This window comes from Leptosomus discolor, chromosome 2, assembly GCF_034619465.1.
Source record: "Leptosomus discolor isolate bLepDis1 chromosome 2, bLepDis1.hap2, whole genome shotgun sequence".
NCBI lineage: Eukaryota > Metazoa > Chordata > Aves > Leptosomiformes > Leptosomidae > Leptosomus > Leptosomus discolor.
Window position 1 is genome coordinate 60,987,291 of NC_141392.1, and position 12,750 is coordinate 61,000,040.

Consider the following 12,750-nt stretch of genomic DNA (forward strand, 5'->3'; position numbering starts at 1 on the left):
CCACTCTTTCAGTAAAGAAATTTTTCCTAATACCCAATCTAAACTGGCTAAGCTCTGGCACTGAGACAGTCTCTGCCACAGACACAGCATTGACATCGGGAACCTGGGGAATGATGACTTTCCCTGCTGCAACTTGAGGCCATTTTTTCTTCTCCTATCACTTGCTACCTTGGAGAAGAGACCGACCCCCACCTCACTACAACCTCCTTTCAGGTAGTTGTAGAGAGCAATAAGGTCTCCCCTCAGCCTTCTCTTCTCCAGACTAAATCCCAGTTCCCTCACCTGCTCCTCATCAGATCTCTTCTCCAGACCCTTCATCAGATTTGTTGCCCTTCTCTGAACATGCTCCAGCACCTCAATGTCCGTCTTGTAGTGAGGGGCCCAAAACTGTACCCAGTATTTGAGATGCGGCCTCACCAGTGCCGAGAACAGGGGCACGATCACTTCCCTGCTCCTGCTGGCCATGCCATCTCTGACACAGGCCGGGATGCTGTTGGCCTTCTTGGCCACCTGGGCACACTGCTGGCTCATGTTCAGCCGTCTGTCGACCAACACCCCCAGGTCCTTTTCTGCCGGGCAGCTTTCCAGCCACTCATCCCCAAGCCTGTAGCGCTGCATGGGGTGGTTGTGACCCAAGTGCAGGAGATGGCACTTGGCCTTGTTGAACCCCATAGCATTGTCCTCGGCCCATCGATCCAGCCTGTCCAGGTCCCTCTGCAGAGCCTTCCTACCCTTGAGCAGATCAACACTCCCACCCAGTTTAATGTCATCTGCAAACATATATGCACAGTTCCTTTTCAACAGCATAGAGAATGTTGCACTACATGCAGTTAACAACCCCTCAAGTTAGACTAAGAGCAATATTAGGACATATTCCCTACTAATTTCCAAATCTGCCTCAGCTCACTTTATAAAAAACACTACTCATTCATCTAGTAAGGATGCATTAGGCAATGGAATAAACCAGTTGTTTGAAAAACACAGTATGACTTGCTTTTAAGATATATTATTTTAATTACTTGTCTGCATGACTGCATTACACCAATGAAGTTCAGGCCTTGCTTCTTTTAAATACTGCAGTAGAAGAAAGCCCCCATTACATTCCTTGGCAAACTTAAGCCTTTTGTTCCTGAATTCAGCTAATGGATTTCTGCAAAGCATTAAGCATCTTCCCATTTTGTCCCCAGCAGCCTTCTGGTTGAATACTGCAGTCATGTGTTCATGAACATTTATATCCGAGCTGTTTAGTATTTGCTAATATTTGGGTTAGCCGTTTTGGATTTTGCACAAGTGTCTAGAAATCGTTAGTCCTCTTGCAAATATGCACTGCAGTAAGGGTATTTAGGCATGGGCAGAATTACTCCGTCTCTAATTGTTACTAAGTATTCTCATTTGCACTGGCAAAATGGCAGTTACCAAATGTGAAAAACACATCGCATGACATATGCTTTTTCTCCATGAGTATATTAATGACAATTCTGTTCACTCTACTTTAGAGTGTCAATATGCTCAGTTTTATTGTCACATTTATCACAGAATCACACAGAATCACAGCATGGCAGGGGTTGGAAGGGACCTCTGGAGATCATCTAGTCCAACCCCCCTGCTAAAGCAGGTTCACCTACAGCAGGTCGCACAGGACTGCATCCAGGCAGGTTTTGAGTATCTCCAGGGAAGGAGATGCCACAACCTCCCCGGGCAGCCTGTTTCAGTGCTCTGTCACCCTCAGAGTAAAGAAGTTTTTACTCGTGTTCAGGTGGAACCTCCTATGCTCCAGTTTGTGCCCGTTGCCCCTTGTCCTGCCACTGGGCACCACTGAAAAGAGCCTGGCCCCATCCCCTTGACACCTGCCCTTTAGATATTTATAAGCATTGATAAGATCCCCTCTCAAGTCTTCTCTTCTCCAGGCCAAGCAGACCCAGGTCTCTCAGCCTTTCATCATAGAGGAGGCAAAACAGCAGCAAAATTCTTCCAGTAAATTTCTCCACAGAAAGAAGTTTCAGGTTATCAGTCATGCAAAGGCATCAATGTCAACAAGACCAGATTGCAGCAGCCCTTGGTTTTACTTCTGGCTCCACAGTTCTGCAGCAGAGCACATCTCCAGCAAATGTCTGCTACCTCTTTTAAACATTTTCAGTCTACATATGCTGGAAGTGAAACTGTGGTTTTTGCTAGACCTGAAAAATAACTGGCAGAGTAGTTAATCCTTAGTCTCCCCTGGGATTTTTAAGGGATGCCACAACACATACATTAATTACTATTCCTGTTCCCTTCTCAGAATTAAATAAAAACCTTTCAATATGAGAGGGTGAGACATGTGAGGGAAGGGTGACTGTTATGCCACACTTGGGAAAAGAGACATATATGGGCTGTAAGGATTCTGTGGAGTCTGTGGTACTGCAAATTCCCTTTGCCAGCTGCTTGCAAAGACTCTGAGCTCCAAACTACCATATTTGGATACACACAAGGACAATATATTATATAGTAAGATAACATAAAGCATTGCACATTATTCACCAACCCAGCAACTGGAGAATGGGAGAGAAGAGAGAAAAATACTGGGCTTTTATAGTTACTGGATTTACTTCATAGATTTTTATTTTTCTTCCCAAAGTCAAAAGTATGTTGTAACAATTTTATAGATAGAAAATGTGTTCAAGTCTCCATTGAAGATGGACATTTTTTTCATGGGTTAATTACACTGTAAGCTTCTTTATGTAACATGGAAACTGTTCCAGAAGAAGTATAAGGATTCAAGGTTTGGAAAAGAAGAAAGCTCATTCATATGAGCACTGACCAGCCTGTGTTAGGGTGGTCAGGAGAGTTATGGACCACCTGGTTACATTTAAACAGTATAGGAAGAGAAATAAACAGGGAGGATGTTGTTCCGGTACTGAAGAAGTCTGCTCAACTTTGCTGTACTCATCTGACACATTTAACCACTGGCACCTTCCCCGTACACTGAAAGGACAAAATTGACAAGTATTTTGTCCATGTGGAGAAAACAGAATCCTGCCATCAACATTAAACACAGATCTCCTTCCTGATTACTATTGCACAGCTAGTCATCATACTGATGAATTTCAGATGTTAGCATTGGGGAAACCAGTCATTCTCTAGGAAGAATACATATATATTCTTGGAATACTCATCCAAGTGTTTAGATTACTTTCAGAATGATGTTAAATTGTTTCTGTTAGGAAGACAACTGGATTACAATGAACAGGGGTTTTTTTTGGACACACTGCTATTTACTTATGAAGAATGTACAAAAGTCTTGGCAGCCCGGACACAGCAGGAGTGACTAGCAACAGGCAGCTCACTATTCCGAGATCCACATCTGCTTTTACAGGAGCACTGGGATGACACGAAGCCTGCCTCTGCTGCTTTTTAGAGCCCCTAGCTTACTTGCAGCTCACTCTCACATCTCAAACGCCCCTTCAAACGCAAGCAAGCTAGGAGTACCTAGATCGTATTTTACAATCCCTTGCAGGGAAAACTGCTTTCCTGCCAGTTGATGGGATTTTCAGCATGGTTTGGTGCTTGAGCGGTGCCTTCCGTTGTTTGTAGCTTTACTGCTTTCATCTGCCCTTTCACTGATGCTGGAGGAAATACATCAACTTTAACAAGGTCTGCAAGTGTCTACATACCAAATATCTGTTTGAGAGTTTTTTGTTACTACTGAACTGAATTGTGCTTTTAATCTGGGCTACTACAGTACTACTCAACTGTGTGTTAATTTTACATTACATTGTCTCAAGCATTTCTGTACTAACAGAGGTCTGTTGGCTCTTCTTCCTCTCCTTTTGGTGACTGGGCGACTTCTACTCACCAGTGGAGCTATTACTTACGCAGTTAATTTTTACTAGAAAATTATGTAACATGTCAGCTCTCAGCTGGTGTAAATTGACATATGATTCCCTTAAGACTAGCAAAGCTGAGTTCATTTACTGAAGCTGAGGATATGGCCCACACATCATGCTGTTGGTGTGTTGCAGGAGGTGACAACCAGGAAAGCCAACATTTGTGAGGGCGGACAATTTGTTATGAGTAACAGGATGTGCTCTCAGTTTGAAACTGCTCTTATATAAAACCGAGCAGTCACACAAAAGCTGTTCTATTCTCAGCTAATTCCCTCCCAAACCTCACTTACTCTCTTATATTTGTCTTTCCCCACATATATTTGTCTTGTGTACATATCATATATTAGGACTTACCATTAAGGTCTTTTAAAATGCCATTTCTAGAAAGCAAAATGCTGTGTGTCTTTGAACGGCCCTTTACTTTCCAACTTTGCATTACTTTTTGAAAATCAAAATTGAGCAAACTACTTAATTTTATTATTTACATATGATCATTTCTGAGAAATGGAAGAAAATACCAATATAACTCTGGGAGAAATCAATGACTTTGCCCAGGTATCATTACTGTAGTAGTAACAAAAGTGTCAGCTTGACAAAGGAGCTTTGAAACTCCATTGGGGACCTGAAGTGAGGGGGTGTGCATCTCTCTGATGGCTTTGGGAACTCTTTGCAAGAACAGGAGAGTGTTGCACTGGCATCTGCCATGCAGATGTGTCATACTTTCAGTGTATGCATGCACTGATGTCCTGTTGCCTATATCCTTTTATAACTTGAAAGAAAAGCAGGACATTATCATCCCTTTGCCAAGCCCCTTTTCTATATCCATTGCCAGGTTAAATAGTACGGTGATCTCTGTCTGTAACCATCTTCTGAACCAAATGTAATTGCACAACTGTGGGCAATAAGCAGAATATATATGTCATTTGACCTAGAAGCATGTAGCCAGCTCTCCTGGCATCCACGGTCAAAATCAAGATGTCAGGTGAGAGTTAACGGATTTGGAGTAATGAAAGAAAATTCAGCAGCCTTAGTCTAGATGCTTAACAGGATAGAGTTTCTGAACTAATATATATGCAGATCATTAAAGTATAAGTCACTGGCGAAGGTCACTGATACCTTTATTCACACTGGGGAATAGCCGTCTTATTCAAAATGAAAGGATATCTTCCAAGACTATTTAACTTTAATGGTGCTATCCATGAGTGTAAGGTACTATTCAATTTGGCATGGAGGTAATATTTTTGCTTTCCTAAAAATACATTACCTATAGGTATATATACATTTCCTAAAAATACATTACCTATAGATATATAATGGTTCTCTGACTACATCTGTGGACCTTTTCTCTTTTCCTCAATGAACACATCTGAGGGCAACATTGCACCTTTCAGTTCCAATAAACTATAACACTGAAGTGGAATAAATGGTGAGTAGCCTACAGGGCCTGTAAATGATCATCCTAACACCCCCATTACCTCCCTGCCCTTCACTGTCAATGTGAGAGCGACTTCTAATCAACGCTTTAAATAGCAAAACAAACATCAATCACATGTTTTTTGTACCATTATCTTCTAGCAGAAAAAGCATGGGTGTCTTTTTTTTTTTTTTTGCAGCTGTTAGACTTTTTAAATTCTAAGCATTGCTATGTATTTAAGGAAGGGAAAGGAAGGGAAAGAAAGGTCACGGAACTGGAACAAAAGGTAGCCATTTTGCAATGCCAGTTCATCCCTGAGAGTTTGTTCTAGAGGCTGGAAGAATCCCTGAGAATTTCTGCCTTCTGCACAAACTCCTCCCCACTGTTGGGTGTTTCACTGGGCCAGCAGTTTGGGCCGGCCTTGTTTCCAGCTCAGCTCAGTTCCCTCTCATGCTTTCCCTTAGGCTTCTACGTCCCTCTGAAGGTATGATGACCTTAAGGACAGGTGTCCTGCTTCCAAACCCTCCAGCACAAATGTGCAGGGAGAGGCACTGTTAGGCCTAAAATCGTCACATGTGAAAAGTTTTTCTAACCCACTTGATATTGTGCCCCAGAATAAAATAATTTATTTTCATACAAAGAAAAATAAATTAGTTAAAAAAACATACAAGAGAACTCTTTAATTTTACTCTGCAGCCTCCCCATCCCTTCCCTTCCCGTGGAGGACTTGATTCCTTCAGGAAGTGTTATTCTAATCCTTACGTGACATTTTCTTCTAACATTTATGAGAGAGATGAAATGCTTTGGGTATACTTACTTCGTACATAGCTGGCATTAAAACCTTTCTTTTGGATACTAAAGTCGCTTTTAAATGACACAATCATTTCATTGCCGGTGGAGTTATAGGATAATCCTTTGGCAGTGATGCCACAGAGGTTCATTGGGCTTTCTCCATTGTCTAATGTCAGTGAATCATAAATGCAGCCTGGAGCTTCTTCAATATCAAAATCAATAAATGTTAGCTGTATGATGAATCCATGAGGTGCTCGGATGATCCACTTGCATGCTTGGCTGTTAGGATAATCGCTGGGGAAGCATGGAGAAGTGAAAACTCCGGAGGGGTCAGTTAGCACAGTCCTACAGTCGTAGCATCCATGAGCTGGCAATAAAAACAGAGCAAGGCTGGACGTCAGGAAGAGAGAAAACTTAACAGGAAAGTAATCATCAACACAATAACTAAATGTATTTCTATAGAGAAAAACATCAACAGAGATGGAACAAAGAAAGGCAGAAGATGGCCTGTTTTCTAGTGGGCAAAATTCTGGAGGAATAGTACAACAATAGAATATTTTACATAAGAAATCCTACACTAAAGAAATATAAATTACGCTGCTAAATATTCATTTGTGCACACAATATGTATCTCCTATGTATATTGACCTGACAAAGGCAAGTGAAAGCAACATTTTTTAATTCAGAAAGGCAAATGAATTCTTAAACTGCAAATTCTAAAAAGATGACTGGTATCATTTACATTTTTTGGCTGCTGGTCTGATGCTGACTGGTGGCTATTCCAGCAGCACTGTGCCATGCTATTGTTTCCAGTGGAATGTCCCTGGAATGCAGCAACACAAGAGATGGGTTGAAGAGCAGCAGAAGCAGCAGCTCTGCAAAGCTCTGAAAGTTTAGTCATCAGCATTTCCGGCAAATGCTCTCCACATCACCCAGAAGGGTAGAAGTGAGCTACTGGCTTTTGAATCAACAGCAAATTACTGCACTTTTCCTGTGCTGACTCAGCTCCATTGACATATTTGTGGTAGTCAGGCTCTAAGAAATTCTTATCCTATTCCTTATACTCCTTTGCTCACCTGCTGTGCTTATCTACGAGAATTTCAGGCTCAGTTAGTCCCGGGCTGCATTTCTTGTTTGCTTTACATTTGCTCATATATTATATATTTACTTAGTGTATTACATGACACAATTACTGTGAACTGCCTGCTGCTGAAATATGTAACAGTTTGCCAAAGCAGTACTGAACAAACTAGGTGGGAACTGAAAATAGCCAATAGATAACCGAAGAAACTAACTGGCACATTTATGCTGAATTACTTTGCAAAGACTTCATCAGGCCACAGCCTGCATCAACTACTACAAGTATGAAAAAAATAGGGCAATGTGAACATGCATTATTAGTTGCCCAAGCTAAAAGCAACTAAAAAAGTCATCAAGTGTAAACTACATATGGAGCAGCTACAAAATAGGAATAAATGCAACAAACTTCTCCAAAGGGTCCTTGATGTTTCTTCCCACTGCTTGGGTCCTGGTATTGTTCAGTCACATTCAAATGGTATTTGGCCTAATCAAACGGACCCTGACTCTGTGAAGTGGTATGCCAAAAAAGGAAGCAGTTTCCATCTGCAGGGAGAATTGCGAGGTCTATCTTACAGAGTTTTTATAATTTTTATTTGCAAATCACGAATTCATATGGCCCCAAAGAGGTAAAGACACTATTAATTAATGGGGCTCTCAGAGCCAAATACAGGCCGGTTACATTAGAAAAGATCAATGAGATGCTTATTTGCTCAAATGAGAAAAAAAGATTATCTGAAAAATTAGCAGGTAGTAACTTTGGGAAGAAGTGGTGCTCATGACATGGGTAAACTTGATCTGTGTGGCACAAACAGGAGCCTGCCCACTCTTAATTTCTCTGCAAATCTTTACAGTCAAAGGACTATGTTCACCTGCTCTGAAGCCCTGCTGTTCTATTTATTAATCAGAGGGAATATTTACTTATTAATATAGTGACTATAAATCCTGCAGTTGTATAAACAGATGATGGCTTTGTCCAGTGGACTTTGCACAGATAGGCATCAGTTTTCAGAAAACCACCCTAGATTGAGAGGAGGAGGAACAGGAAAAGTATGCTCTAAGCCACAAGCCACTGCGGTCTCCTAGTCCAGGGCAAGTGAGCCTCTACAGGGCAGAGCAGCTGTAAGACGGCTCCAGCTGGAGCTGCCTCCAGCTGGAAGGCTCAGTGATTCATGCTCCTGCCTTCATTATTGCTAGTATAAAGACTACAGGGGCTGAAGATTTGGCAGAAAGCCGCACCCACTCTTCTGCTCATTACTGCCAGAGAAATAAATGACACAGAGCTATCTGGGCAGTTGAGAGCTTTCCCTGTGCACCCAGATGGACCTGTGCACCCAGATGGACCTGAAGCCAGGGACTAAGCTGTTAAGTGATGTAAATACATATAGGAACATCGGTGTTAATGTACACTCATTCAACCTCGGACCCCTAAAGTAAATCTTGAGGCTACTATACACCATCACCGAACGAGGAATAAACATGGCACTTGTCAGTAAAAGTGCATCCCTCAAATTGGTAGAAAATTACATTCAACCTGGGACTGGAAAAGTCAAATTTGTCCATCAGAAAGAACACAGACATTCTTAAGAGAAGCTTGCTTTTATTAATTCTATTGATCACCATCAGCCAAAACAGGACTCAGCTCTTCTATTTATCTCTCTCTTGAGTATTTTTCAATGTTTCTAAGCTGTGTAGAAAAAAAGTCAGTACACTTACAAAAATACTTTTATCCCTGCTGTCTGTCAGACAGTAAAACATAAATGTTATTTATGTTATTTGTTTTTTTTTTTTACTCATTTAATGTTTTCACTAACATATTCTCATTTTATTATATCCATATTGTTTTGTTGGTTTTACAGAACTAATGCAGAAAAACAGTCCCTAAATTTAGGTAGGAAAATACGTGCTCAAAACTTTACATACACAGAAGAAACAGATTTGGTGAGCAAAATAGTTTACTTTTTTTGAAGTGGGTTGGCTCCATTTTGGCATAGTAGCTATTCTGTCCATCACTGCAATTTGAAGGAGAAATATCCTGTTTTCATGCAAATGTCCACAGCAGTAAGTAAAAAGAAAAGAAAACAAACAACAAAACTATATATAAACAGAATGGTTTTGAATGGAACTTTTTGCACAGCTTCTCATGAGAGACAGTTATTTTTCTATAAACACCACCTATTTTACTCATTAAAGAGAAAAAATGCTGTGGCAACCTTAGGCTGTCAGCCAAAGCTTGCAGATATTTTGCAATCCCATTGGCCCAGAGCACTGCTGAACTGTGGATACTGAATACTTGTTGCAATACGCACCACAAACATTTCTACAAGCAATCTGAGATATTTTATTGGTTTTAATGGGAACAAATTTAGGTATGATATTTACGGTCATGAACTCGACACACGCAGAATCTGCCTGTCAAGTATTTTTTATCACCATAGACCACAGGAAATTCACTTTCTAAATATATTTTTTATCCAATAAAAGCCTTCATCTTTTCTCCCCCTTTTCTTCCCCAAATAAAATTAACACCCTCCCCATATATTGAAATCAAATACTTAATTTCAACATTTCCTACACTGAAAGTTTCACTGGGCAATTAATTTGTCTCCATCATGAGAATGCCCTGGATTCATATCGTAATCACTTTTTTTTCCCTGCAGGACTCATACTTCCTATAATAAAACAATAATTAAGTTTTTAGTGTGACACTTCAACATTGTACTAAAAAGGAAAATTAGTAAATTCCTCTGGAGTATGTTACAGCCTTCACCAGTTACCTACGTGATTCACAAATGTTAATTGATTTCAGAAGGGGAATTGACTGTAGGGGAAATGGCTTTTTTCCTCCTATCGTGCCCATTTTGTCAGGATGAAGTTAGGCATGGAGATAATGGGCAAAAATGGCAAAAGTTTCCATGGATTTTGGGTTCCTAATCTAAGAAATGAGAGTACTGACTTTCCTTAACTACTTAGTATTTCTACAGGGTTTTATATGTCCAAAGCACACTATCAATGACTTTAAACTGCAGCTGGGAGAACAGTCTGCCAATCTGGCCCACTGTGGAAAATCCAAAAATGAGCACTTAGTGGCCAATGGAAAATTTTGGTCAAAACAATTTGGCCATCTTTAATAGGAACTTGTCAGTAAAGGCAGGGATAGAATCCCGTTCTCGTGGTTGCCAGTTTTCCTAACCATGAGACCATTCTCTCTCTTCTGAGTCTCCTGCCTATTTCGTACACATACCTTTTAATTTCTATGAAGAGGAAAGTACTCTGTACTAGTCTTTCCTACATCAGGCTGAATCATTTGAAGACTGTCCTAAAACTAAGGGGCTAAGGGAAACAGTATATGACTCATTAAAGATTGCACCATACAAACAGATGCATACACATGCAAATCTCATATCCTATAGAACAAAAATTAATTGCCCAGCTTGTCCCCTCTACCTATTCTGTCTCTTTAGAGCGCAAGCACAGAATTCCACCATTTGAACTCATGAAGACACCTGTAGGCACTGAGATATGCAATTTGAAAATTACTTTCACAAGCCATTTGTGGGCAGCTGAAGCCACAGTCAGACCCAGAGCTACAATGCTGAACTTAAGATTTATGAAGGAAACATTTTTTATATAACTTCATCCCATACATTCGTACTTTCTTTGATTTCTTCTTACATGACTAATACATTCCAGCACTTGCCTCCAAAATCTGTGCTAATATTAATTTTTTCCTCTAGCTCCTCACACTTCTCTACTTCTCTCCATTGTCATTATTTTCCCCCAGACCCTCACATTTTGCCCTATTACATTCCACACTTCTTTCTCAGGCATGAGTCTTAACTTTTACCTCTACACCTGCTTTCATTTCTGCACTTACCCAACCCTGGAGAAACGCCGGAAAACAGATTTTGTTTGGCCAAGAATTTTTTTAAAAGAGCAAAAGTAATCCAGCTTGGGACACTGCCTATTTCAGCTCTAAAGACTTAAAGTTTGCGAAGGTTAGGATCAAAAGAAAGCAGGGTCTCTGGGGAAAAACTGTGCTTGCAATTCATGCATTATCCAGTTTGTTTCCACACGAAGTTACACCTTGCATTGGGCTTTTCTTTTTTCAGCTGTAGCATGTAGCTGGCCTTCTGTACAGCATTTTCCACCTGACAGAAGTGTAAATGACTACATATGCGTAGGCAGCAGCACAGGATACCAATGATAGCCGGTGTGGGTTGAATACTGGTATTTTTTTTAAATCCATTAAAAGGCTTCCTCATAAAAGTAAGGTAGAATGCTGCTGGATTTCATTTTGGCACAAAAATTAACCCTACTTCTCCCTGAAGAGAAAACAACTTCCATATTAAAATATCCTGAAATAAATCTATGTAGGTGTGGGATTGAATTTTCAGAAAAATAGTTTAGGTTAACTCTAGTCTTATTCAAATGAACAATAAAATCTTCCCTGCCTGACAGAATTAGGCCAATCCTAAACCACAGAAAATTCTAGCTACAGTACATAGCATTTTAGATATGAATAAGCGATACAGAATTAATTAGAATTTGCTTTCATGTAGACATCTGAGAACCTTTAAGCACTTTACATACATTTGAAAAGGTAGCACGTACAAGGGTCGTCATTTTGAACTAAGAGAGAAGCAAGGGGAGGTGACATGACATAGGCACTTGCAAGCATGGGGCAAAGCCCAAAATAGACCTGAAACCTTACAATCATTTACTGTGACAGCATGAAAAAAATACCTATTTTGATGAACATTAGGCAGGAAAAAGTCTTGCTTTATAAAAAGCAATTAATTGCTGGGTTGTTTTTTTTTTCTATTTCAGGGATGCCATAACAGAGATATGGTCAAACATTAGGTTAAACATATTTATGACTCCAAATAGATGGGTGAATGAGGTCAGCAATGGGCACACCTGCAGACAAGCAAAAGGAAGAGCCAAACCACCAAGATGTGGGTGGGCTGGAATGGCTACAGAACAAACAAACTCATGTTATTCTAACAAGACACAAATACTAAACCCAGAACAGCTATCACATGGGAAAGGCTTCAACAGTAGCTTATCTTCACTTTAAAAAATCATTTTGGATGTAAAGGGGATCTGTATATATTTCTACAGAAATACCTATATGCAAAATGTGAATTTATTGATTGCAAAAAAGTGTCATGTCATTCACTCTAGACATAAAGTAATGCTCTGCTTACTAACTTGTGGGTTAGTTATAAGGTAAGACCTAAACAAATTTTTATGCAAAACATTAAGCATAGCACTTTACTGGAGCCTCTGCACACCAACCCATGCTGTCTGCTCTCTGTGCAACCCACAATTTGATCGAGTTCTGTCTGAGAAAGTACAAATGAGGAGGTGTGGCAGGTTTATATTTGCTTCTTTATTTACTTTCCAAATTGTAGAAGATGTTTGATCTCCCCAAAAGATCCTTATTTTGCTACAGAATGCTGGTCCTGATAAAAATTACTATATACAACACATAATTTAATGTTAGCATGCATTATGATCCTCAAATTAAACAGACAATCCTAATTTTAACTATTTAAACATCTGGATTTAAAAAAAAAATTACAAAAATAAAGGACAAAA

The 12,750-nt window shown here is 40.0% G+C and overlaps 1 protein-coding gene across 2 annotated transcripts in view; it reads right to left on the bottom strand.

Moving 5' to 3' along the window:
* Positions 1-12,750, bottom strand: part of ADGRG6 (adhesion G protein-coupled receptor G6) — a 115,980-nt gene that overhangs the window by 63,225 nt on the left and 40,005 nt on the right. For both annotated transcript variants that reach the window (XM_086461167.1, XM_086461168.1), the window contains one exon: positions 6,095-6,436. In XM_086461167.1, coding sequence (XP_086317293.1) covers positions 6,095-6,436 — 342 coding nt within the window. The remainder of the gene's footprint in view (positions 1-6,094; positions 6,437-12,750) is intronic.